Raw genomic sequence first — 26,173 nt, forward strand, 5'->3', positions numbered from 1 at the left:
TACCGAGGACCCCGACAAGATCCCAGCGCAGACTACGCTCAGTGATGTTTTTACGCATGTTCGCCGGCGATACTCATGGGAGGAAAAAAAAACTGTACATCGGGCACAGCAACAATTCTTAGTAAAATTCCGTAATTTTTTTTTTATATATAGGCCTTTGAGTTTGAAATATAGTCCTTTAGAACGTAATTATATTAAAGAAAAAAATAAGTTTTAAGCATTCGCTGCATTTATTGTATATTATTAGATTGCAGAAATTACACTTAATTGCGTGAAACACACTTTTATGCACCCTACCGTCACCAAAGGGAATTGCAAAAAAAGTGAGTATGAGGTCTCTGCTGAACAAAAGTGGGCGTTTCTGAATTTGTGGGTGTTTTTATACTGGTGGGTGTTTATACATCATGTAATGGAAATGATCCCCTTCACCCGACCCCACCCGTAAACCCTACTCACACTCAAATCTGCTCAAAAACCCCCTCTGTTTATGGCCTCGCCCACTGATCTGGTAACTCCTATTACTGTCCTGCAGAGACCTGTACTTTAAAATAGTGACTGTTTTCTCACAGGTTTCTATGAACACGCCCCCATCTGCTATTGGTCAGGGAAACAAATAGCCCCGCCCTGAACTCACTATTTGTCGTGCCTGCTCAAAGAGCAATGTTTTGACAGCAGAGGATACATTTTTTGGATAAAAATTGACTTGTAAAATTTCAAAGAACCACAAGCACAAAAAATTACAAAAAAATCTCTGAAAGCCTTTGACTTTTACAAAAACTTTAAAAAAAGATTAAAAATAATTCACACATCACTGCTTTTAATTTTGTAAATTTTAATTACAATACATAGATTTTTTTTTTAATAATTTTATTTATTTTATTGCAATAAACAAGCCATAAGCACAATTAATATATGATTTAAAAAGTTGCCAAAAAAAATAAAAAATTAACATCAGTAAAGCATGCTGTTATTTGGGGCAGTTCAATTTGTTTAGTTGACAGAATCATTCATCTTATACCACTGTAGAAAGTCTAGTTCTATATTCAAGATGGACATGTTAGCTTGTACATTATATGACTACTGTCTATAATGCTATTAACTCAAATTCAGTTATTTAATTGTGATTAAAAGAGACAAATGAGTGCATATGCTCAGCTCAACAGGCAGAAATATCAGCATTCTGTTTCCTTAGAGAATTCATGGGGTCAGATTTATTGATTGGATGAGGTCTTGAGCATATGAGGGAACAAAGAATTTGGAAAGACTTAAAACCAACTAACTCACTTAAGTACTGAAGCCACTGAGTGGACAGTGTCCTATCAATGTCATCTTTTAAGACTTGTCAGTAGCAAGGTCCATCCACCCAATGCATGCAGTTTTGCAACTGTTAACAAAAGGACATGATGTCACTCTGCATGAGGAGGTCATAAGGCTGACTCAGCAGTCAAAAAAGTCATTACTTGGGACATATTGCACTGTTAAAAGACGCAATGGATTCTTGAAAATTTCCAAACATTTCAACAAGAACTCAATATTCTTAATGAGTCTCATAAAAGTGCACATTATAGCATATGCTTCTTGAGTTTCAAGCACAAAATGTTTGTAATGAACAAAAGCATTTTGACAAATGGTAGAGTTCCCGACCAGCCCGAAAATAATCTGACATGTGACTGCCGCATTATGGAACAAAAATGCCTTTAAAACCAATAAGTATAACTATGAAACTGAAACTCTGTGGAATATAATGCTGATGATCTTAGCTAAATATTCTATGATAGTTTAATCTCTTTTGCAGCCAACTTCTTCCTTAATATCAAATGAGGTACACTGCTTATATTCTAACTTAAAAAGTTAACAAATAAGCAGTGCATAGAAAATATTGCATACATGTGAATTAAGTCAGAGGTAGGGCGAATGCATTGAACAGGTAAGCAAACCTTAAACGTCATCAAACCCAAGTTTCATTTCCCACAGTGAACAGCTCGGAAAGGCAAAATGCAAAAGTTTGAGTTCTGTCTAGAGAAACCTCAAGCGTCAGAGAAGTGTGAGAGAACGGCTAGCCGAATATGCTACAGTGATATGGCATTTGGAGATTTGCATTTGACCTTTGAGGAGCATACTAACACCATAAATGCAGACGTGCTCCTCCAAATGTGGTTAAGTGTTCTTGTTTCAAAGCGGTATGAGAGAGGCCAGAAACATCTGATTGGCTGAGTCATACAGAGCATGCCTTGGTGCTGGGGGAAGGGGTAATGTGGTTTAGCCACTGGGTCCCATTTGCTGGTTGCTTTGCTTATGATCAGCAAGCCACTTCATGATCTTTTGCCTGAGCTCTTCGTTAGGCCTAATCTGATCCATGGTGAGCGGACTACGGTTGAACGGGTCTGTCTGGTCACTAGAGCAAAAAAGACACGACCAACACTGGTATTAGACTTTTACCTAATCAAATAGCAGTGTTGTTATTGTTAACTTCAACTAAAACTATTAAAACCGTTTTCTGTAAAGCTGAAATAAAATAGAAATATACTAGATGAAAAACTAAGTTTAAAGGGTTAGTTCACCAAAAATTCTGTCATTAATTGCCCACCCTCATGTCATTCCAAACCCGTAAGACCTTTGTTAATTTTCAGAACACAAATTAAGATATTTTTGATGAAATCCAAGAGCTCTCTAACTCCTCCATAAACAGCAATTTAATTATCACTTTCAAGGCCCAGAAAGGTAGTAAAAACATCATTAAAATAGTCCATGTGACTACAGTGGTTCAACCTTAGTTTTATGAAGCAACAAGAATATGTTTTGTGCGCAAAAACAAAACAAAAATAATGACTTTAACAATTTTTCGCACAAAAAGTATTCTCATCGCTTCATAACATTAAGGTTGAACTAATGTAGTCACATGGACTATTTTAACAATCTCTTTACTACCTTTCTATGCCTTGAAAGTGGTAATTACAATTGCGGCCTATGGAGGGTTTAGTTTGTGTTCCAAAGAGGTGTGTGGAATGACATGAGGGTGAGTAATTAATGACAGAAATTTAATTTGTGGGTGAACTAACCCTTCAAGTTAAAGTACTAAAATAAAAAAATGAAAGCTATATCAGGGGTGGTGAACTCCAGTCCTGGACAGCCTCAGTCCTGCAGAGTTTAGCTCCAACCCTGATAAAGACTCACCTGCCTGTAGCTTTCTAGTAACCCTTCAGACCTTGATTAGCTTGTTCGGGTGTGTTTGATTAGGGTTGAAGCTAAACTCTGCAGGACTGTGGCTCTCCAGGACCGACGTTTGCCACCCCTGCTATATATAAACTGTCAATTAGCAGTCAGTAATGTTGTATACATGGCTCACCTTAGTAAGTGTCGTGCTATTGTTGAACGGTCCACTGTGACGTTTGAAGAAGGTAGCAGCACCGGATCAAGCATCAAGGTAGACATGATGGGATCCAGGAATTCATCCGGAGCATCAGAGTAGGTCTCCTCCTCTTGCTGATGCCTGTCTGCAAGGGACTGAACAAGACACAAAAAAAATCTGTAAGATTATCATAAACACACCCATGACTTACTAAGAAAGGTGTGTATCTAATATAAATATGAATAGCAATTAAATGAACCTTAATTTTATCTGCTAGAAGACTAAAAGATACAATCATGTCGCCAGGCTTGTTGATTTTCTTGAGGACACGAACAGTTTGGCAGAACAGAGTGGGTGAATATGACCTTCCATCTTTTGGGACGGTGGCGCAGAAATTTTCTTCATCTCTGTGGCCAAAAAAAGCATCCATAATAGTTTACTTGTTTAATATTTTTCTCAAATAAATAAATAAATGAATTCAGAGTAAATGTTAAATATTTAAACAAAGAGCCTACCCCAGGTTTAGGTAAATAGTACAGATGTCCGACACTAGCTGCTGGGGCTTGAAGTCGAATTCACTGAAGTCTTTTACCTTCAGGGCACCCATCTTGGGGCCTACCAGGTGCTGCAAAAAGTAGTTGAGCATCGAGATGATCCTCTCAGCAAGAAAGGGATGAACAAAAAGACCTTTTATCTCTGGAGGGAAAAATAAATACATTAAAAGTCTGAGTTTCAGTGTCATTTTAGTACACTAAAAGCCAAGTTTTTCCTCGCAATAAATATTTTAAACCCTTCTGTTCAGTTCTAAATTGGTCAGGTAGTTTATAACCCCCCAAAAATGAATAATAATTCTGTGAGTGTGTTAATATTTTAGTGCATTTGGTTTCTTTCACGTCTCTTACCAGATGTGAGAAAAGCCAAGGTGCCAATGGTCTCATTTGACATGATGTTGTGGAAGCGACCCAGCTGTCCAAACATCTGCAGGCTAGATTCTTTCTCTCTGCGGGCATCAGGGGCCAGACTGTCCCACTCTCCCCGATCCCTCTCCAGCTGGAGGATTTTGATCTTACTTAAGTACTGGAAGGAACAGATGCATGTGTGAATAACACATCTTTAATCAGTCAATTAAATATTTCCTGATATCAGCCATAGAGGTTAATATATGTTAATCTAATTAAACAACCAAACTAAATTGAACAAACAATTTAGTTACCCGTTACCTGTGTGAATAGTTGGGATTTGCACAAAACATAAAAGTACCTGTATAGCCTCGTCAAGTAAGAAGATGGCATCATTCATGAGGAGATTGAGAAACCTTAGGAAGAGTGGCGGATTCATGGCTTCAAGGTTTTCAGAGGCATAATCAGCAAGATGCTGTGAGGAAAAACATTTTACAATGTAACACTTTACAATAAGGTCTCATTTGTTAACAAGTAAATTCATTAGTTAACATGAACTAACTACCTACAATTTTTACAGCAATTATTAACTATTGATAATGTTAGTTAATAAAAATAGAGTTTTTCATTGTTTGTTCATGTTAGTTCACAGTGCATTGTAATGTTAACATATAAACTTTGATAAAATCAAAAGTTGTAATAAATGCTGTAGAAGTATTGTTTATTGTAAGTTTAGGGTAACTAGTGTAGTTAACCAATAGTAAACAAATAAAACCTTATTGTAAAGCAAGTCATTTTATTATTTTATTAGCTTTTATTTTATTTCATATTATTTAATTTTAATATTTCATATTATATTTAATTTTAACTTAATTTTATTTTTATGCAAGGTTCTCACCTTAATGCTCTCCCTGTAACTTTCTTCTCCCCACATGTACTTTAGAATGGCATACATTGGCCTCCTGTAATTAAACTTCTGCTCAAACTGATGAGGATCACCTGAGGAATAGGCCATAGACAAAATCTTATATAGGCTGTAACAAACAAATAAACAAATGAAAAACACTTCAGAAACCGACCGGTGAACTCTATATCCACAAACACTGTAATGAGTGCTTCAGCGAGTTGGGGTGCATGCCGATATGAACTGAACACCCTTTGGCGCTGAAACATGATGGGCTGGGTAGCGCCAGGTGACAGAGTCTCCATATGGGGCATCACAGCCTCAAGAACCTCTGCCAGCTTTGCCCGCAAATGAGGATTCTTCATTCTGTGAGTAAATAACCTAGAGTAAACAACAAGCCACATGGCATGCACAAAAAAGCGTGAGAAACTCAGCATCACACCGGCTCGCACCTATCAACGTTGCCCATGAACACAGTGATGAAGGTCAGGACATGTTCTAAGCTTTCCGCAGAGGATTCCAACACCTCGTCAGCAAAGCGGCGGAGGAATATGAAGAAATCGCCCATGTTTTCAGCAAAGAACTCTGTGAAAGAGGCAGGAGATTTTGTTTTCAAAAAAACTGCTAAGACGGTTAAGGTGTTTTCTCAAAAGGAAAACAAAAACGAGGATACCTGGCACAAAGCATAGCAGGCTATTCTCCAGTTCGGGTAAAGGAAAGGTGAGAGGGATGTGTTCAGGGCCCTGGTTGCCCAGGCTGAGCTGAACCAGCAGGGCAGCGCAGGAGGCTTGGAGGTTGAGGCAGTTTTGTAGCATGGCGGGCTGTGTGGTAGCAGCTTTGGTTGAAAGATAGACTGTCATAAGGCGTTCAAACTGTTCCCGTAGCTCTGTTGCTGGGCCTCCACTGAGCTGCGTGTCCCGCCACGTCCCCTGGAGCCGGTGCAGAGACTGATTCATCTTCACCATCTGATCATGAAGTCTGACAAACAAATACCATTAAAGCATATGTTTATTTTCTGCACATCAGTGTGTTTCCCACAGAATGCTGTTTTAGCCCTTCCATCCTCAGAACTGGTCCTAACTACTTATATTTTATATACATACATAGATTTAAATTAATACATTTATACTTTTATTCAAGAATGTATTAAATTGATTAAAAGAGATTTATAGTGTTACAAAAGATTTATATTATTTCAAATAAATGCTGTTTTGAACATTTTTCATCAAAGATTTATGGAAAAAAAGTATAATGGTTTGTATAAAAATATTAAGCAGCACAAATGTTTTCAACATTGATAAAAATAAGAAATGTTTTTTGAGCTCCAGATCAGCATACTGTATTAGAATGATTTCTGAAGAATCATGCGAATCACGCTGAAGATCGTGCTGAACGGTATATATGTATAAATGTAATATAAATTGTAAAATTGTCATCCCTCTTTTGTAATGAACTATTACCTATGGAAGCCCAGGTGCATGGTAAGTTGTGTAATGATGAGGTTTTCTGTGAGAAGGCTGTACGATTGGGCAAATTCAACTGTTTTTTGAGGGGGCACAGGTATCAGACATGTCTCTTTGTCCAGACCTGTAGAAAGAAGTATAATTAGTTTAGATTATGTCATGTCTGAGAAGAAAAAGTTTGTTAAGGTGGAGCACAGGTAGATCACCTCTTGCATGCACGTTTCTGTTACGCCGCTCTTCCTCACTCAGCTCCTTAAGCAAGCAGTACGTGGGGTTAAAGGTCAGGAGCTTGGCGGAGTAGGGTCGAGAAAACGGCTGGCAGAGCTTGAGAAGCGCAGCTCCCAGATTCAAGAAGAATGCATCCGAAGCAAACATTTGGAAGAATATTTCGGGCATCTGGTTTGCCCAGATTTTAGCCCGCCCCATGTTGGCCTGCAGGCAGCCTCCCAGCCACGAGAGCAGCAGGTGGCGAGTTTCGCTGGACTGCTGCAGTAAGTTTTTCAGAATCTGATACAGCTTATCATGAAACTGCCCCATAAACTAGCACATGGGAAGACAAAAAATGAAAGGGGTTAGGTGGCTGGCTTCATGTCACCAAGCCTGAAAATCTTTTGTAAACTTTCTGCTCACCTGGTGTATATTTGACTCTTGAACCTTCATTTCCTGTGGGCTGGAGCGAGAAGGATTGAGGAAAAAGCCATGGTTCTCAACCACACCAGGAGTTTTCAGCAGACATGAAATATTCAGGATCGTTCCCAGAAGTGTTTTCTGATACTGAATCCCACTGTTAGGATCTTTGGGCTGACTGTGCTCCATTAAAACCTATGATAAGAAAATTATTATCCAAAAATGCAGATCTGTATGAAAGGAAACTGCAGGTGATGACATTAGCATTACTGAGCAATGCATACAAACCTTAGAAATATCCTTTTGCCGACTGAAGTACAGGAGAATTTCCAGGTATGAATACAGCAGCAGCTGACAGAGGTCTAAGTCTTTGACTCGGCCTTGGAAAATATCAAACACTGGCACCATAACTTCCCCAAAGGTCCGTACCTCTTGGTCAGCCAACAGACTGGCGATGACCTCCTCCAAAAACTCCACCACTTCCTCAAACTCTGCAAAGACCACAATGCAAACAAATGGAATCAGTTCAGGACCGTCAGACATATCACATGTCCTCAAATGTGACACTTACGGGCTCCTCTCACAGCTTCCAGCAACAGGTCCAGAAGCTGCTCATAAACGTTCTGACTGATGTAGATCTCTGGGGTCAGCAGCACCGTGCGGGCATTGGACACAGTCAGGTTTTTGCATCGAACAGCATACGACAACAGCTTCTCTGGGACTTTAGTGATCTGTGTTGTTTTGAAGCACATTGACACATTGAATAGGTCACAAACAGTGTGTGCGAATAAACAGTACAATGCGCAGACATATTTCATTCTTTTGGCACAACCATATACGTCGACAAAGTATAGAGTCTGCAGAAGATACCTCCTCCTTTGCTCTCTGATAGCAGGCATAAAGGTACGGTATGGCACGTTTATCCCCAGCATCACGATCTGCTGAGAGATTCACTACACTGCAGGAGGTCATGTAAATGAGATGGTTACCTGGCTCTTGCAAAAGCAGCCTGTTGAACAAAGCCTGGAGGGGGCAAATGAAAGAATATTATTCTTACTCAAAGTTCATAATATATGTGCACATGTGTGTGTGTCCAACTTTTCTGATATTACACAAATATGGAAAAGAAAGACAGCCTTAACATATTGTACCTGCTCTATGGTGTCCATGTTAAGCCAGTCCTGGCCATCAAGATCAGCGGCCATTTCCTCAAGGTATACACAGCGTGGTGGGATGCCATTACCACCTCTTAGACTGGGGTCACCTGGAAAGATATTAACCAACATGGATCATTACAAGCACAATATCTTAATACAACAGTAAATCAATTCTTGGTGCATATTATGAACTCACATATTCACAACCATTTAAAAGTTTGGGGTATTATTATTATTATATCTATTTGGGGTCAGTATTTATTAATATTTGTAATGTTAGTTAATAACATTCCAGCTGCACATTGTTTATTCATGTTAGTTCACAGAGCATTAACTAATGTTAACAAATACATTAGTTTTACAAATACAATATTTGTATACAATATTTTAATAATGTATTAGCAAATGTTGAAATTAACATTATCCAAGATAAATAAATGTTGTAGAAGTATTGATAATTCTTAGTTCACGTTAAGTATAGTAGTTAACTAATGAAACTAATGAGAAAGGATTAAAATAAGAATTTAATGTTTTTGAAGATAAGAATCTATGTTTTTGAAAGAAGTATTTAATGATTTTAATCCAAGGCTGTTGGATTAAAATAACCGTTTTCCATTTGAATACATTTTAAAATGTCATTTATTCCTGTAATGACAAAGCTGAATTTTCAGCATCATTACTCCAGTCGTCAGTGTCACATGATCCTTCAGAAATCTTATATTTATATAAATCTTATCTACTAATTTGGTGCTCAAGAAACCTTTATTACTATTATCAATGTTGAAATATATGCTGCTTAATATTTTTGTGGCAACAATTGTGCCATTTTTTCATGAATCTTTCATGAAAGTTGAAAAGAACAGCAATTATTTGAAATAGAAATCTTTTGTGACATTATATATGTTGTTACTGTCACTTTTGATCATATAAGTGGCTCAGACATCATGTTTGCAAAACGTTCCTTTCAGCATGACTGACACAAACGGTGTTAAAGATTTGAATAACAAACAGACCAGTGCGATGGACAGTAGATAGATGTAGAAGATAAAGATAAAGATACAAATGAAAGCAACATAAATGACGTAATGGGCCAAACTGCAGAGGATGAGGTCATCTGCAGCGCTGCCTGGAAACTGCATGTCATCGTGATACGATCACCTAAACTGAGATCATCGAGAAATCAGTCATTTACTGTAAACAATCTAATGCTCCTTTCTTCCCAAACTATCTAGAAGTACTTTTCAGCATACGTATGAAATGGATCAATTACGGAAAGTATATCAGAAGTAGTGTCTCGCAACTGGTAACCCAAAAATGGGTTTTTGATGACCCAAAAAACACACACTACCATTCAAAAGGTTCTGATAGCATCATGTACAGCAGGGGGAAATGATGCTTAATGCAAATAATAGCACAACTTTAAAAAAAAAAAATTAAAACTGAAAAAATATGTATTAAAAAATATAAAAATGTTAAAATATTATGATATGGTCATGGACAGCAGGGGAAAATGCTAATAATAGAACAAATTTAAATAAATTAAACTTTAAAAAAAAAAAAAAAAAAAAAAAGGAGAAAATGAAACCAGTAAGAACCAATATAAAAAGCTAGCTAAATTAGGAAGATGCCAAAACTATGAAGGATATAAGAAAGTCATTTTATATATTTAGCTGCACTGATGTCTCATTTATATGTTGTGCACTTCTTATAATTTTTATTAATATAGTATTTGTTGCATGTGTTAGTGACAGTAGAGTGACAAAAGTGACAGTAGAACAATTATGTTACAAAAAATGTCTATTTCAAGTAAATGCTGTTTTTTCTAATTTATCAAATCTAAAAATAAATAAATAAATAAATAAATCATGGCTTAAAATTCTAAAAAAAAAAAAAAAAAAAAAAAATTAGATCACAGTTTCCACAAAAATTTTAAGCAGCAGCAGCACAACTGTTTTCAACTGATAATAATAAGAAATGTTAAGCACCAAATCAGCATATTAGAATGATTTCTGAAGGATCATGTGACACTAAAGACTGGAGTAGTGATGCTGAAAATTCAGCTTTGCATCACAGGAATAAATGACATTTTAAAATATATTAAATAGAAAACAGTTATTTGAAATTGTAATAATAAAGTATGTTTTTACTCTATTTTTTATCAAATAAATGCAGCCTTGGTGAGCATAAGAGACTTACTTTTTAATTTTACGACCCCAAACTTTTGAACGGTAGTGTATATTTATGATCACATAGAAAAAACTATTCACAATCAGTAAATACTTAATGTTTGGAAAATGGGACAGGTAGTTCTCATAACGGGTAGATGTTTAAAACTCACTGTTGTCCAGAGTGATGAGGAAGATCCTCTGGATCATGTGGTTGACATTGAGCTGCTCGCAGAGCTCCTGTCGTGAGCGGAAAGATCGACTGATCTCTGCGACTGAGTCATCATTTTCATCGATGCTGTCAGACACAGAATTGTCTGACTCAGACTGGCTCTCTCCCGAATCTACAGCTGTAGGGATGAACAATTGCTACTATCAAATTAATGTTCTCCTGCAAGTATAATAGCAGAGCAGTGCTTATTACCAAGACCTTACATTGTTGCTCAGCTTGCCGGCGTTGCTTTTGCCCGGATGCAAACTGTTTTGCGTCAGCGAGAGAACTGAAGAGTGCTGCGAAGGGGTTTTGTGAGATGTTCTGATTGTTATTGCCCTGGTCTGTCATTTCCCTGGAGCATGTCCTCCATCAACTGGTGTTTTTACAGCCTGCAGGGAAAAAATGTGTGAATTACACCCAGCATCTAATATCCCAAGACCATCTGAGATCCATCTAGGTAAATGACAAAGTCTTATATGCTCACTGCAAAAGGGTTTCCCTATATGAAAGGGACATTCTATATTAAACAGCAAAAGTATTCCCTTTTTTACTCTTCTGATGAATCACTAATCAAAATGAACAAATTCATTAAGGAATCTGTGAGCCATATTTAAGCAACAGAAGACCAGAAAACAGATCAAGTGACCTCACAATAACCAACCTGACTGTATATTATGGTCAGCAGCAGGTATGCTAACTTGCTACACATAGTACGTGTCATATTAATCGCAGTCAGGAAATTAGACTACAATAGCCAAACACTAAGTGGTCTGAAAAGATGTGTAATGAATGTAAACCTTGATAAACATGAGCTTAATAGCTGTCAAAGTCACTAACTGACAGATTTCCTTCCTGGCTGTCAGGTGTCTTAATCTAACTGAATAACTAACGTTAGCAACGTGCTTAGCAACTGACAGCGCGCTGGTGATGCTGCTGAAACACAGCAATTCAAGGCGAAGTGAAGTAAATAATACATTAAATAGCAGAAGTACGTTGAGATATATCCGTGTGGATGCATGCCATACCTGGATTTGGATTGAAATATGGTAAATCTGATGTGGTCCAGTACAGAAGATCCAGATCATACTCGGCGTGTGACGTCATCAGAAATGGACAGTACACTGTCGGCTGTTTCTTTCAATTTTTTTTTTTTTTTTTTTTTTTGCAGTTCAAAGTCTTCTTAGATGTCTAGGGGGTAAACGGTCAGTTGTAGCAGAAGACCAAACCATATCGTTGGAATGGCTCTGGAAGTTTTTCACAAAGATGAGACTTTGCAAATGCGCAGGAAGCTGATTGGGTAAGTTGGATCAAATATTACACGTCGCGCTGTTATGTAAGGCCTGGTGTTGTTTTCTAATTATAATAAATGCACATTTGTAAACGGTTCTGATTAAATACTCTTTCCAATGTCTTTTCAGACAGTCCTGCAGACTCTTTTTCTCCCATGATCCTGTTAAAATCGTGAGAGCACGGGGCCAATATTTATATGATGAGAATGGCATGCAGTACTTGGATTGCATTAGTAATGTTCAACATGGTAAGGAAATTTTGAAATTATGTCATGCATGCTTATGGGTATCTTAAGTGTCATTAAAATTCATGATAAACTTCCATGATTCCTTGTTAATTTATAAAAGTATTAAAAACTACTATTTTAAAATAAAACACCACACACACATTTTCTAAGTCTCTTATGCTCTCCAAGGCATTTATTTGATCAAAAATACTGTAAAACAGTGCTATTGTGAAATATTATAACAATTTTGAATGACTGTTTCTATTTTAGCACATTTTAAAATATAATTTATCCTTCAGAAATAATTCTAATATGCTGATTCGGTACTCATAAACGTTTTTTATTATAATCAATGTTGAAAATAGTTGTGCGCGGTTTAATATTTTTGTGAAAACCATTTTTCTTTGATGAATATAAAGTAAAAAAAACACCATTTGCTTGAAATATAATTTTTTTTTTGTCACTTTTGATCAACTTAATCAAAAGTATTCTTTCTTTCTTGTATTCGGGTAAATTTTTTGTCCAAAGGCCTTAATAATAATAAAAAACAAAGATATGACATCCAAAGCATGTAAGGTAATACAACTAGATCTCTTTTATTGAATCCAAAAGATTTAGATTATATACATATGATGGTATTTTAAAGATTTTGAAGTGTCAAAAGGTCATTTGGTTTAACCGTCCAAAGGACAATTCAACCATTTCATCTGTGATTAAAATATCTTAAAATGTAATAAATGTATATATTTTTTATTCTGGCATGATTTTATAACATCATATATCAACATAGTGCAAAATGCTATTAAAAATATGTGTAGAAGTCGTTGCTTTGTTATGAGAAAAAATGTCCAGAAAAATGAATTTCATTGATGTCATTTGGAGTAACCAATATAAAGGAACCATTTTAGATCAAGTCATGTGGTCAGTATCATGTAACAGGATGTGACATCATTCAGACACCTGCAAAGGACCACATGGTCCTGAAGCAAAGTAACTAACTCTTCCTTAACTATTTGAAAAATTCCCTTCCCATTCATACGCATGTCCCGAAATATCAGGTCATTCGGTACAACCGCTATAAAACATGGAAAATGTTGCAATATTTAAAAAGCTTGTACTAAATATAAAATGTTTGATTGTCCTTTTGCTAGCTAGCTAACTAGCTAGCTATCAGCCTGTTAGCATTGTTTGAAAATATTGTCATCCGGTATAACCAAAAGTGTCATTCGGTAAAACTGTAATTTTGGTTAAACCGAATGAATTTTTGGTAACAAATTTTGTCCATCTTGTAAAAAATGACAAAAGCAATGTTAATTTATTATAAAAACCACATAATCGCATTGTTAAAACGTAATAAAACTTCAAAAATTAATTATATCTCCATTATGTTTTTGGTTTTTTTACACTTTTAAAAACCTTATTCGTCAATGACTCTTTATTTCGTTCTTTCTTTATTTGATTCAAAAAAGTCAGAACACATTTATAACTATAGTCAAACACATCTAGATATTGTAACTGAAAAAAAAAAAATCTGGTTTATTTGCAATGCAAGTGAAGTAATCCTTGGCTCTCCTACAGCATTTCTGTTTGCATACCATAGTTAAAGTTACTGTAATAAAACCATGAAATAGTACAATTCATAAAACTATTTCATAAAACCATTGTCATAAAATCAGTGCTTATAGAAACATAATCAGCTCTAGTCATTATCCCACTGAATTTTAAATAGGCTTTCCAAAGCACTTACAGGAAGTGTCAAGTATCAAATCACAGACCCATGATGACATACTTGATGCATCTTGTCTTTGCAGTGGGACACTGTCACCCCAGCATCACTCAGGCCGCTGCTGCTCAGATGGATCTTCTAAATACAAACACTAGATTCCTTCATGATAATATAGTGCAGTATGCAGATCGGCTGGCAGCCACACTGCCAAAGAAGATTTGTGTCTTTTATTTTGTCAACTCAGGGTTAGTAACTCTGTTTATATAGTTTAAAAGACATTTTCAATGAAATCTTATGTAGATACTGTCTTCTTCCAAAGTTCAGAGGCTAATGATCTTGCTTTGAGACTGGCCCGTCAGTATACCCAACACCAGGATGTCGTCGTGCTAGATCAGTAAGAGTTTTTAAATGTGACATTTTAAACAATTAAGATTATATCAGCAGGTAATGGCTACATCAGACTTATTTTTGTGTCATCTTTACCTGCCTCTCCAGTGCATATCATGGACATCTCACCCCACTCATCGACATCAGCCCGTACAAGTTCCGGAAACTAGAGGGCCAAAAGGAATGGGTTCATGTGGTATGTACAGAACATAGAAACATCCTTTTAAATCAGTAATTAAGGCTTTTTGCTACATATCATTCTTTATTGCATATCTACAGGCACCTCTCCCTGATACTTACCACGGTATTTACAGAGAAGATCATCCTGACCCAGGACAGGCTTATGCAGACACAGTGAAAAGTCTTATTGAAGAGGCGCAAAAGAAAGGCCACAAGGTATGGTGGGGAAAATCAGTATATTTTTAACTAAAATATATTACTTCTTAATAGTTCATGCAAAATACTCACTCTCACATCATTCAAAACCTCCTACTTGTGTGAAACACAAGAAGAAGGTATTTTTCAAATTTTCAGTTTTTGTCCATACAATGAAAGTCAATGGCATCTAATGTTATTTTAGTTTGAAATGACATTAGGTTTAGTAAATGATGGAAGAATGTACATTTTTGGGTGAACTGTTCCTTTAATTTGTACAGATTTCGTCTTTTTTTGCTGAATCTTTACCCAGTGTTGGTGGCCAGATCATTTTTCCAGCTGGTTATTGTAAAAGAGTAGCAGAGTAAGTCTTTTTGTAACTTTTGTTGAGTGTCTTTACTTTTTATTCAGAACCCACTGAATGAAGCTTTCCCCTCAGATACGTTCATGAAGCAGGAGGAGTTTATGTGGCAGATGAGATTCAGACGGGCTTCGGTCGTGTTGGGAGTCATTTCTGGGCTTTTCAGCTTGAAGGTGAAGAATTCTGCCCTGACATTGTGACCATGGGCAAACCAATGGGCAATGGTCATCCGATTGCATGTGTGGCCACTACAAAGGAGATAGCTGATGCTTTTACAGACAATGGTGTGGAGTACTTCAACACAGTGAGAACCGTTATGCTCAGAAATACCTTTTGCTACTGTATTTATATTTTACATCCTTTGTAGAGTGAGTTTAAGTAACATTTAACCTTTTTGGCTGATGCAGTTTGGTGGTAACCCAGTATCCTGTGCCATTGGTCTGGCGGTGTTAGATGTGATCGAGAAGGAAGACCTCAGAGGCAATGCTGTGCGTGTCGGTGGTCATCTTAAACAGCTGCTCCTTCAGCTTCAGACTAAACATCAACTCATTGGAGATGTGCGGTAAGCGTGAAATGCAGAAAATCAATTTTTATTGAGTCCTCGTCGAATACCAATACTGTAACAACATGCAGCATTCTCAAAGAAGAAAATGAACAGATGTGTCTTTTGTTCTTTTTTACAGTGGTGTTGGACTGTTCATAGGTATGGAGCTAGTTAAAGACAGGGTGTCCCGAAAACCAGCAACAGAAGAAGCAGCACATCTTGTTCGAAGGTACTGACAATTTCTCTTCTTTCTCAGCTTGTTGCATTTATCTGATAACCAACTGCGCTTTCTGATTCGTTCAGGCTGAAAGAGGAGCGTATAGTTATCAGCACTGATGGACCATGGGACAGTGTCATCAAATTCAAACCTCCAATGTGCTTCAGTAAGGAGGATGCTGAAAGAGTCGCTACTTGCTTTGACCAAATTCTTGGAGGTTGGTAGTAATTTAACAGTTAGTTCAGCATGTGGTAACTTATTAATCTGACTCTGCAACTACACTAATTTTGTTTAAATAATAATAATTAAATGAGAAATTAACTATTTGTCTTTGGACTTACAGAATTGGAGGCTACCCACCAAAAAGAGAACTGTGGAAAAAGTTGAGGTTTAAAAAAACATTTTGAAAAGAATTTATTAATGTGGTGCATAGAGCAAACATATTACATTTGATTTAAGTAAATAATCATGCGATTTGAATTCCTAAATATAAATCTGTTTATATTCAGAAGCCATTTAAAAATACTGAAATTCACTCATGCTACAAATCTGACATGGAATACTTTTGAAATAAAACTTTTTATATTAACATGAAATCACATTTCTACATGCAAGTTTCCAGAATGATTAGGAGTTTAAGATTGCATTGTGTTTTTATACTATGCAGTCATAGAACAATATAAATCACTTTTTGTAAACCTGATGGTACACAAGTACTCCAGTCTTTATATTTTAATCTATATTACATTTGTACTCATGTGTTGTGGTTCCACTAAATAATGACACTAATAATAAATGTGGTTATTGACAAGCAGATTTGCTTTTATCTGAAAAACATCTTCCCCTTTTTCAATATTTATGCTAGACATAAGACAATCTTCGTAATTGTGTACAAATCAGTTGAAATGACTATATAGACAGTATTTGTGTTCTCCAGCAGAGAGACGGGAAGGGGAATTTACTGTTGTTTAGTTTTATTGTAAATTTAAAAAGAAAAAATAAATAAATAATTACAGCAATTGTTAAATTAATAAGTTAACAAAATTACAGTTTTTACCTAGTGATAGTAATACATACAAAATCGTCTTGTGAGTCATCTTTTATTATATTTTTAAAAATGCAATTTTTACAGGAATTGTTAAATTAATAACTTAATAAATTTACTGTTTTTACCTCGTTATATTAATTCATACAAAATCTTCTTGTGAAGTGTCTGGAAACTGTAAAGCAAGATTTAAATTTTAAAAATAATCCTGAAATTACAAAATGCATGCATTTATGTGTGTTAGCGGGTCTCACCGTGTTACTGCAAAGACTGAGTCCTGAACTTGAAGTCTGGCTGGCTTTGAGACCTGAAGTCTGCATGGTGTTTCTCAGTTTCTGATATCCTCCTCCCTCCACGACTAGCAGCCTGAGAGGAGTTCCTCCCTCTTTTATCAGCCTCACCACTTCATCAAAATACTCTTCCTCCACATTCTGTCCATTCACCTCTACCACCACATCCCACTCACACAGCCCAGCTCTCTCTCCTGTGCTCCCCGTCATCACCTATTGACAAGAATGAGAATTACACATATCAGACTTTGAAAAGCATATTTATTTAAAGCTGTAGTCTGTAATTTTTTTTAACGTTTAAGCTAAAATTTTCATTTTGGGGTGAACTATTCCTTTAATATGCAAAGACAAGTATAAGTCAAGTTATTTTTTGCTGAAAATGTAAACAGTGTGGTGATATCAATACATCACTGTCTTAGCCAATGCCATAAGTCTGGGGGCAGGACTATAATTTGCCTGACCAATGGCATATGAGGGGCATGTTCAAGGAGACTTGTGTGAAAACAGTCATTTTTGCTCTAGAGTGCTGCAGGGATGACATATTTTTGTTGGCTAAAACCCAGAAATGAGTTAGCATTTTAGCATGGTCCTGAAGTTAGTGGGTTTTTTAAATGGGTTTTTGGTTAAATGCCAAACCAAGCGAAATATATTTTCACATTTTATGCTACAACATAAAATACATTAGTAATACCCATTATGACTTTTTAAAATCCTTTACTTGTCTTGAAAAAGGTGTATGCTAACAAGTGGCTAAATGGGAGTACGGAGGTTATCGAGGATATTAAACATCATCTTTGTCTGTTTTAACAGCCCCATTGTGTTCGCACTCTTGCAAAATATACTTACTCAAACTTTCAGAATGTTTTTCAAAAAAGACTAAAAGAGTTGATGCGAGCTTAATGGTGGTGACATTCTTTGTAGCTTATTTTTAGCTTTTTATTATATCTGCCGATTTGTATTTAGGCTTCAAAATTCATACAAGTTGCATTCTATTGCAGAATCATCATGATGAATTAAACGTATAAGAATCATAAACTTGTGCTGGTCTCAGAGCTTATTTTCTCCAATAATCCAAAAGCCAAAAGAAAAATCCTATTGGGTTTTTGTCACGGGGGAAACAGAGATGCTAACTTCCTGGTTGGCCTATATAATTACATCATTACTGCAGCACTCTATTCCATTTGCTGAAATTTAAATGAACATTCAAGACATTTAGTAGATCTAACAATAAAATAATAACTACAACTAGTACCTGGCCGATATAAGTCCCAGGCTTATTCTGAACACAGCCTAGGTTGAAGCCAAATCCCGAGCCCTCTTTGTGAAGCACACAAAGTCGAGGGTGCGGTGGAATTTGGTGTCCCTCATGATGTTGTGGAGGAGGTTTAGGGAACTGTTCCCTTTTTGGAATATGGTCTTCATAGAACAGCAATGGAGAAATACCCAGCTGTAGTGGATCAAATAACAAACACCTTCTCAGTGATAATTCCAAGCACATACTACAAGAATAATGTTTCCCTATGCTATGTAGGTCACAGCAACCCCACCCATTCCCTGGGGTCCATGTCTGTTCCACACAGTAGATTCATTTAATTTAAAAAACCTGTTTCAGTGTATCATAAGCATTAGGAGCATGAACTTGGGCTCTTGGTTAGCCCTCAGGGTCAACTGTCTTCAATCAAAGATAAAATATGTTGATTTAGCAGCTGTTCGCAAGCTGAATGTTATTGCTCCTCTTCTCTGTATGAGCATGTGCATTTGCGTGCATGTAAGCACCTGTGTGTAATAGTCTCTGCCTGGGATGGAGATGGTGGTTAGGGTGACCTGCTGGCCACTTTGCCGTATTTTGCTGACGATGCCCTCATGCTCTGCATCCTCCACCTGCTCCCCGTTTACCGCTAGCACAAGCTCTCCATCCTCCATTCCTACAGTTTCAGCTGGGCTGCAGGGGTCAATCTCTCGTAATACATGAGCTATAGAGTAATTATATCACAAAGTGATGGAAATATACTTTATGCTGAAATGTTACAGTGTTTCTGGCAAGTAGCACATTGGACTTCTAAAGCAGCCACAGACCCCCAAAATGATATTCCTTTTATGAGGGACTCCCTTTCGCTATGTTATTTAAATAGTAATTACATATTTATGTAAATATTTATTAATTTATAATAGAATTATTTAATAGTAATATTATTATTGTAGTTTTTTTTATAATTTATTATATTATTTATACATTTATATTTAATAATACATATTAAATTATTATTATTATTATATTTATATTATTTTTTTTATTTTATATTAAGGGAGGGTGGGATCTTGTGCTTTCAAAGCTAAGCTTGCTATTGCTACACTGTAAAAAAAAATACCCGTAAAATTTACGTAAAAAAAAAAAAACTGCAGCTGTGGTTGCCAGAATTAGAAAAAAATAAGGAAAACGTAGAAAATACATCAAATGGGAAGTGTCATGCAGGGAATTTTGGGGATGTCAATTTACAGTTTTTCACTTATTTGTCACTTCCAAAAACTACAAATGTAATAATATTTTACTGTAAAATTACATTAAATGTACCATTAAATCTATTACAGTAATTCATCGTATATAGTACGGAAACTTTCTGTTAATCAATTAAAGGTGCCATAGAACGTCTTTTTAAAAGATGTAATAAGCCTAAGGTGTCCCCTGAATGTGTTTGTGAAGTTTCAGCTCAAAATGCCCCATAGATTTTTTTTAATTCATTTTTTAACTGCCTATTTTGGGGCATCATTAAATATGAGCCGATTCAGGCTGCGGCCCCTTTAAATTCTCGTGCTCCCCACCCACGGAGCTCACGCTTGCCTTAAACAGTGCATAAACAAAGTTCACACAGCTAATATAACCCTCAAAATGGATCTTTACAAAGTGTTCGTCATGCAGCACGTCTAATCGTGTAAGTATAGTATTTATTTGGATGTTTACATTTGATTCTGAATGAGTTTGATGGTGCTCCGTGGCTAAAGCTAACATTACATACTGTTGGAGAGATTTATAAAGAATGAAGATGTGTTTATGAATTATACAGACTGCAAGTGTTTAAAAATGAAAATAGCGACAGTCTTGTTTCCGTGAATACAGTAAGAAACGATGGTAACTTTAACCACATTTAACAGTACATTAGCAACATGCTAACGAAACATTTAGAAAGACAATTTACAAATATCACTAAAATATCATGTTATCATGAATCATGTCAGTTATTATCTCTCCATCTGCCATTATTTTTGTTCTTGCTTGCTTATCTACTCTGATGATTCAGCTGTGCACAGATCCAGACGTTAATACTCGCTGCCTTTGTGTAATGCCTTGAACATGAGCTGCCATATGCAAATGTTGGGGGCGTACATATTAATGATCCCAACTGTTACGTAACAGTCGGTGTTATGTTGAGATTTGCCTGTTCTTCAGAGGTCTTTTAAACAAATGAGATTTATATAAGAAGGAGGAAACAATGGTGTTTGAGACTCACTGTATTGCATTTCCATGTACTAAACTTTTGTTATTTAACTTTGCAGAGGTAAATTCAATTTTTTAATTCGAGGGCACCTGTAACTGTTTTTCACTGTAGCATTTTTACAGTCTTTTACCGTTAAAATCACGGTCTGAAATTGCCTACCCTACCTTTAATTTTAGTGCTTTGACTTAAAAATATATCAGTTAGTTGCCAAGACAACATTTTTAATTTTCATTTAGTTTGTTTTTCATCAAATATTTATATTTTATTTTAACTTTATTTCAGGTAACAAAAACATTTTAATAGTTTTAGTTAATATCTCAGTGATTATTAAAGAATAAGTGATTTCTTACCAATACGCCCAGATCTTAACTTCTCTTGCCTTAAGAGGAACCCGTATCCCTGTGGTCCTTGAGTCAAGTGTAGCGTTTTTGGTCTGTAGGGTAGATTATGAGTTTTGGCGAATGCAGGAAGTATGGGTAATCTCATGCGATTATAACTCTCTTCACTCCTGCTGTCAATAACCAAGACAGTCACGTGGTCCTCACATTTCTTCACCTGATGAAACAAAGTGCAATCTAGAAGTTCTGTGGTCCCTAAAACTGAAAACATTGGAGATTACACTGTAAGGAAGGTATCACATAGATACTATATGACTACACTTACCATTTTTGACAGTGCTGCATTTGTGAGTGCTGAAATCATGACTCCATTGATCCAGATCAGCCTGTCTCCATTCTGGACTCCTGCTCTCTCAGCTGGACCATCACTCACTGGGCTGAGACGATAACTGCTTCGCACACCTACTCACATGTTTAAAGAAATGAACCAAAACTGTCCACAATGATCCATGTATACGTACACCATGCTGAAACATTCAATGAAGATGTGCATCAACTACTTTTTTATGATCCCTTCTAGGGGAAGAGTTCCTTATTTAGTGTACTTGGACATCATGAAACCTATGGACGCATAAATAAACAATAGGCCTATATTCAAGAGTATGTTTACTCTCAATCCACAATTGATTCCCCTGCTATCTACAGTATGTACACTTTTAAATAGTTAAAATGTGTGTATTGTATAGATCTGTTACGGGAAATTTCATATAAGCTATTTGTAGCGTGTCAGTGTACGTATTGGCAGTAGCAAGTCTCTATTTGCTCTGCAGCAGCAGCAATGTATATATTCCACCAAGACCAAATACATTGTCTTATCCATTACCATGCTAAACTCTTGTCATGATAAAAATGTTTTAGTGCTTATTATGTGTTTTCTTAAACTAGTAATCTTTAATAAATGTAAAAATGTCATCATTAGCTTCAATCGTGTGTTTATTGCAGTTGCAAAAGGAGCAGTACCTTCAATAGGAATGATTCTGAGGCCCAAGCCGCTACCAGGCTCTTTAGTGATGTAACATAACCGTGGGCGAGAACAGCCCTCCACGGGATGGTAAGCTCTAGCGAGCGACATAAGGTCTCTTCCCTCCGAAACCGCAACCTCATAATCCTGAGCACTCAGCACTAACAGATATAGCTTCAGCCCAGACGCCTGCACCTTCAGCACCACCTGAAAACAAGACACAAGTTCACAAGGCTGAATATACACAGTACGGTATGCTGGAAATACTTGACAAAGGTTATTCTAATGCTAACAAATGAGACCTTATTGTCTAAAATGTTATCATATTAAAATATACAGCTTTTAATTTGAATAATAAATTAGTAAATGTTAAACTTTGTATTAACAAAGATTAAGAATTTCTTTGGAAGTATTTTTCATTGTTAGTTCATAAAGGATTAGTTCACTTTGAAATGAAAAGCCCAGGTGTATATGACTTTCTTCTTTCTGATGAACATAATCGCAGAAATATTAATAAATATCCTGACGTATCCGAGATTTATAATGGCAGTGAACGGGATCAATGAGTATGAGCTGAAGAAAGTGTCTCCATCCACATCCATCCATCATAAATATGTGCTCCACATGGCTCCGGGGGGTTAATAAAGGCCTTCTGAAGCGAAGTGATGCGTTTGTTTAAAAAAATATCCATATTTAACAAGTTATGAAGTAAAATATCTATCTTCCGCATGAACAGCCTTCCGTATTCAACTTATGCAGAAAGTTTAAAACTGTTGCAGTTCACCAAGCTTACACTATGTCCTACGCCTTCCCTATAGAGTACCTCAGGGATGACGTGTTTTTGTAGGCCAACCCGGAAGTTAGCAGCGCACGGGTTCTCTCGATCGAAAGCCTATGCATTTTTCCCATAGACTTTTGGAGAATCGCAAAAAATAAGCTCTGTGTTTAACAAAGGGTTATGACACACGTTTTGTATATCAAGATAATCTTTACAAGTTAACACAACATTTATACATTTTGAAGTCTAAATAAAGTCGTCAGATATAAAAAGCTAACAGTAGGCTATAAACGGACTACAGCACACGGTGGTCGCGGATCAGCATCGCCACCACCAAGCTTCCTCAAACTTTATTTTAAAAACAACTTTATTTAAAAACATGCTCACTGATTATGATCTGCGCTGTTATGAATACTTATCCAGTTTTTCATGAGAAATGCTGTCCAAATGTCCTGTTTGTCATGATGATGTCTAAAGTCCCCGCCAAAGGAAGTAGTTCCTTTTAGCAACTTGTTAGCAACCACCGTTTTTAAGACACAATAAAGGTTATAACTGGTGTGTTTTATGTCATAGATCAAAACGTGAAAATATTTAGAGGCTTTATTAACCACAGACCTTATATTAGGCGATTTAGCAAAAACCCATTAAAAAAACCCATAGACTTTAGGGCGATGGAAAAATGCTAACTCGCTTCTGGGTTTTGCATACAAAAACACATCATCTCTGAGGTACTCTATTTAACTTACGGAAAAAGTGTAACTGACGTGATGCCAGTTTACACTTTCTTCGTAACTTCAATACTCATTGATCCCTATCACTGCTATTATAAAGCTGGGATGGGTCAGGATATTTATTAATAAATCTCAGATTGTGTTCATCAGAAAGAAGAAAGTCATATACACCTAGGATGGCTTGAGGGTGAGTAAAGCTTGGGCTAATTGTCATTTCAAAGTGAACTAATCATTTAACTAATGTTAACAAATTGAACCTTATTGTAAAGCGTTTCTGCTATGTTCAATAAAAAAACAGAACATAATGATAGTTTTGTAACACTCTGTAATACTTGATTCTCATTGGGTAATCGTGTCATTTATCTGTCAAATATTTCCATAATATTCGTCATCGACAATGGCAATTTATCATCATTTTGTAGTTATTGTACATGGGGGGGGGGGGAATATTTTTTTAAATATCTAAGATAGTCACATATGTTTGCAACAACATGACAGTGAGTAAATAATGAGTGAATTTAGAGTGAACAGTCCCTTTAATGCTGTGCGTCTACTTGACAATATCATTTGTATTCCAGTGTCTGTGTGTTTAATTCACATGGTACAAAAGTCTCATGTTTGCATAAGGAAGTGCTCTCACAGTCGAGTGCTCCTTGTCATCCACAAAGTCCTCATTGACCTCCAAAACACGGTCCCCCTTTTTCAGCCCACCCCGCTCTGCGCTGCTCCAAGGCTCCACCTGCCGAACCACATGTCCCCTGCAGCCAGTGTCCTTGCTCAGGTAGAAACCAAAGCCCTGACCCTCCTCCCGCTTCAGAACACACAGCCGCGGATGCACATCAGGCTCTGGGGACATTTAATTCATCATGTCAAATATTTTTCTTTAAGCCAGTTAATGATCTATCAGTTGCTGATTGGATAAAAATGATTGAGAGAGTAACCTTTGTCATCCGAGATCACTAAAGCAGGGTTGTCAATTCCTTCTTTCGGGTTGAAAGTGAATTTCCTGTGGGAAAACATTTACTCTGTGCTGTATTTATGTTTTATGTAAACAAACCAACAATAAGATCATTTAATGACTACAAGTTAAACCAGATTTATTAAGAATGTCTCATTGCTTGTGTTGTCAGTTTGCACATGTACGATCATCAGAGGGCAAAAGGTCACATTTAAAGAGCATTCTGAAGACTTACTTTGGTAACTCTGGGGCATCCACTGGATCTGTAATAGTAAACAATTCAAATATTTTAAACAGATAATCCATGCCTACGCTCTTTGACAAAAAGGTACAAAAGCTGCCACCGCGTTGGTTCCCTTTAAAAAGTTATTAATATGTACTTTTAAGGTATTAATATGCACCCTTTAGGAGTATATAAGGTACAAAAGGTGTACCTTTTGAAAAGGTACCACCCCAGTGACAGATTTTATACCTTTTTTTCTGAGAGTGTACTCAAAATATCATGATGTGTTAACTTTCAAAGACAAGTGAAAGAGTCTTCAGTATAGTTTAATATTAACTGTTGTCCAGTGGCATGTGACTGGCAACCAACAACTTGCTTATTTGAAGAGGACAAACTATTTTCATGAAATACTTAAATGGCAGACATTAAGCCTTTCTAAGATGTTCTGCTTAAACATGTATAAGCAGGCCACAATATTTCAGTTTACTCATTTCCATTGATTCAAATTCACAGAACATACAGTTCTTGGCAGGGTTTTATATCCAGTATTTGCCTGTGAGATGCACGGCAAGGACCAAGCTGCTTTACATTAAAATAACACTCAGGAGTTTGCCTTCACGGAAACACGATTTGAAATCATCACGCAGTCAATATGTACTAAATGCTGACAAGACTTGAGGTTAGAGTTCAAGAAGAAAATCTTTAGTTGGCTGGATCCAGTGTTTATTTTTGTCTGTACTTTTGGTTTAATAACTTTTGTACATAAAGGCAATTAAGAAATGACCTCATTTATATAAATGCAACTGTTTGACAGTTTAAAAAGTGTAAAGCTTTTTTACACAATCTTTAGAAAATGTTCCAAATTCTCAGATGTAATTTTAATAGTGTGCATCGAAAGAAATGTGTTATCTATATATAATAACTAAGCAAATATCACACCTATCCATCTATCACTATTGACTTATTTCCTCCCCCCCCCCCCCCCCCGTTTTTTATACAGTAAAGGTTGTTGATCTCCATTGGTTTGTAAAAACAAACCCCATTAAAAAGGTATTTTCTAACATTCATATTACAAGCTGTGCAATCACTGCAATGGAAACATTGTATGAATATATATTTAGAGAGGTAAATTACCTGTGGTGAATCTCATGATCCTGCTGAGCCCTGAGCTTTGTAAAGGTGCAAGGTACACATTTAAATGAAGCATTAAAAGGCTTTTGTTAGTATGGCTCCTCCTTGTTCCACCAGGAGATTAATATTTAATCTCAGGTTTATGAGACAACACCTCTGCCATCATCAGATATGAAGGAAGTATTACATAAACAACTGTAATTAAGACGACTAACTACAAACTCCCCTAATAAGCTTGATTGTTTGAGATGGTTAGAAAC

At 36.4% G+C, this 26,173-nt stretch overlaps 3 protein-coding genes across 4 annotated transcripts; 1 reads left to right on the forward strand and 2 right to left on the reverse strand.

Moving 5' to 3' along the window:
- Positions 1 to 809: 809 nt before the first annotated feature.
- On the reverse strand, positions 810 to 11,921 carry ube4a (ubiquitination factor E4A (UFD2 homolog, yeast)). 2 transcript variants are annotated; one of them, XM_067364691.1, is made up of 20 exons: positions 11,804 to 11,921; positions 11,000 to 11,167; positions 10,738 to 10,914; positions 8,394 to 8,506; positions 8,113 to 8,265; positions 7,814 to 7,973; positions 7,531 to 7,733; positions 7,246 to 7,437; positions 6,822 to 7,155; positions 6,613 to 6,739; positions 5,826 to 6,130; positions 5,605 to 5,737; positions 5,328 to 5,518; positions 5,147 to 5,247; positions 4,610 to 4,723; positions 4,252 to 4,426; positions 3,865 to 4,045; positions 3,609 to 3,756; positions 3,347 to 3,504; positions 810 to 2,395 (listed from the first exon to the last, which is right to left on the reverse strand). In XM_067364691.1, the coding sequence occupies exons 2-20, from the start codon at positions 11,124 to 11,126 to the stop codon at positions 2,260 to 2,262; spliced, it is 3,228 nt and encodes a 1,075-aa protein (XP_067220792.1). In that variant the 5' UTR covers positions 11,127 to 11,167; positions 11,804 to 11,921; the 3' UTR covers positions 810 to 2,259. The 2 variants fall into 2 exon arrangements, with proteins under 2 accessions (XP_067220792.1, XP_067220793.1); XM_067364692.1 differs by lacking the exons at positions 11,000 to 11,167; positions 11,804 to 11,921 and adding an exon at positions 9,496 to 9,562 and having other exon boundaries at positions 10,738 to 10,876.
- phykpl (5-phosphohydroxy-L-lysine phospho-lyase) lies at positions 11,874 to 16,384 on the forward strand. The gene is made up of 12 exons (XM_067364694.1): positions 11,874 to 12,075; positions 12,197 to 12,315; positions 14,106 to 14,265; positions 14,340 to 14,414; positions 14,516 to 14,603; positions 14,687 to 14,803; positions 15,064 to 15,146; positions 15,222 to 15,447; positions 15,551 to 15,705; positions 15,827 to 15,916; positions 15,991 to 16,121; positions 16,248 to 16,384. Exons 1-12 carry the CDS (start codon positions 12,017 to 12,019, stop codon positions 16,289 to 16,291), a joined length of 1,347 nt encoding a protein of 448 aa, XP_067220795.1. The 5' UTR covers positions 11,874 to 12,016; the 3' UTR covers positions 16,292 to 16,384.
- An 83-nt stretch (positions 16,385 to 16,467) lies between these two features.
- On the reverse strand, positions 16,468 to 25,989 carry nherf4a (NHERF family PDZ scaffold protein 4a). The gene is made up of 11 exons (XM_067364693.1): positions 25,917 to 25,989; positions 24,795 to 24,822; positions 24,543 to 24,607; positions 24,242 to 24,447; positions 22,092 to 22,299; positions 21,397 to 21,533; positions 21,084 to 21,288; positions 19,016 to 19,212; positions 18,492 to 18,686; positions 17,204 to 17,452; positions 16,468 to 17,124 (listed from the first exon to the last, which is right to left on the reverse strand). Exons 1-11 carry the CDS (start codon positions 25,987 to 25,989, stop codon positions 17,092 to 17,094), a joined length of 1,596 nt encoding a protein of 531 aa, XP_067220794.1. The 3' UTR covers positions 16,468 to 17,091.
- Between the last annotated feature and the right edge of the window lie 184 nt (positions 25,990 to 26,173).

This window comes from Chanodichthys erythropterus, chromosome 17 (genome assembly GCF_024489055.1).
Source record: "Chanodichthys erythropterus isolate Z2021 chromosome 17, ASM2448905v1, whole genome shotgun sequence".
NCBI classification, from domain to species: domain Eukaryota; kingdom Metazoa; phylum Chordata; class Actinopteri; order Cypriniformes; family Xenocyprididae; genus Chanodichthys; species Chanodichthys erythropterus.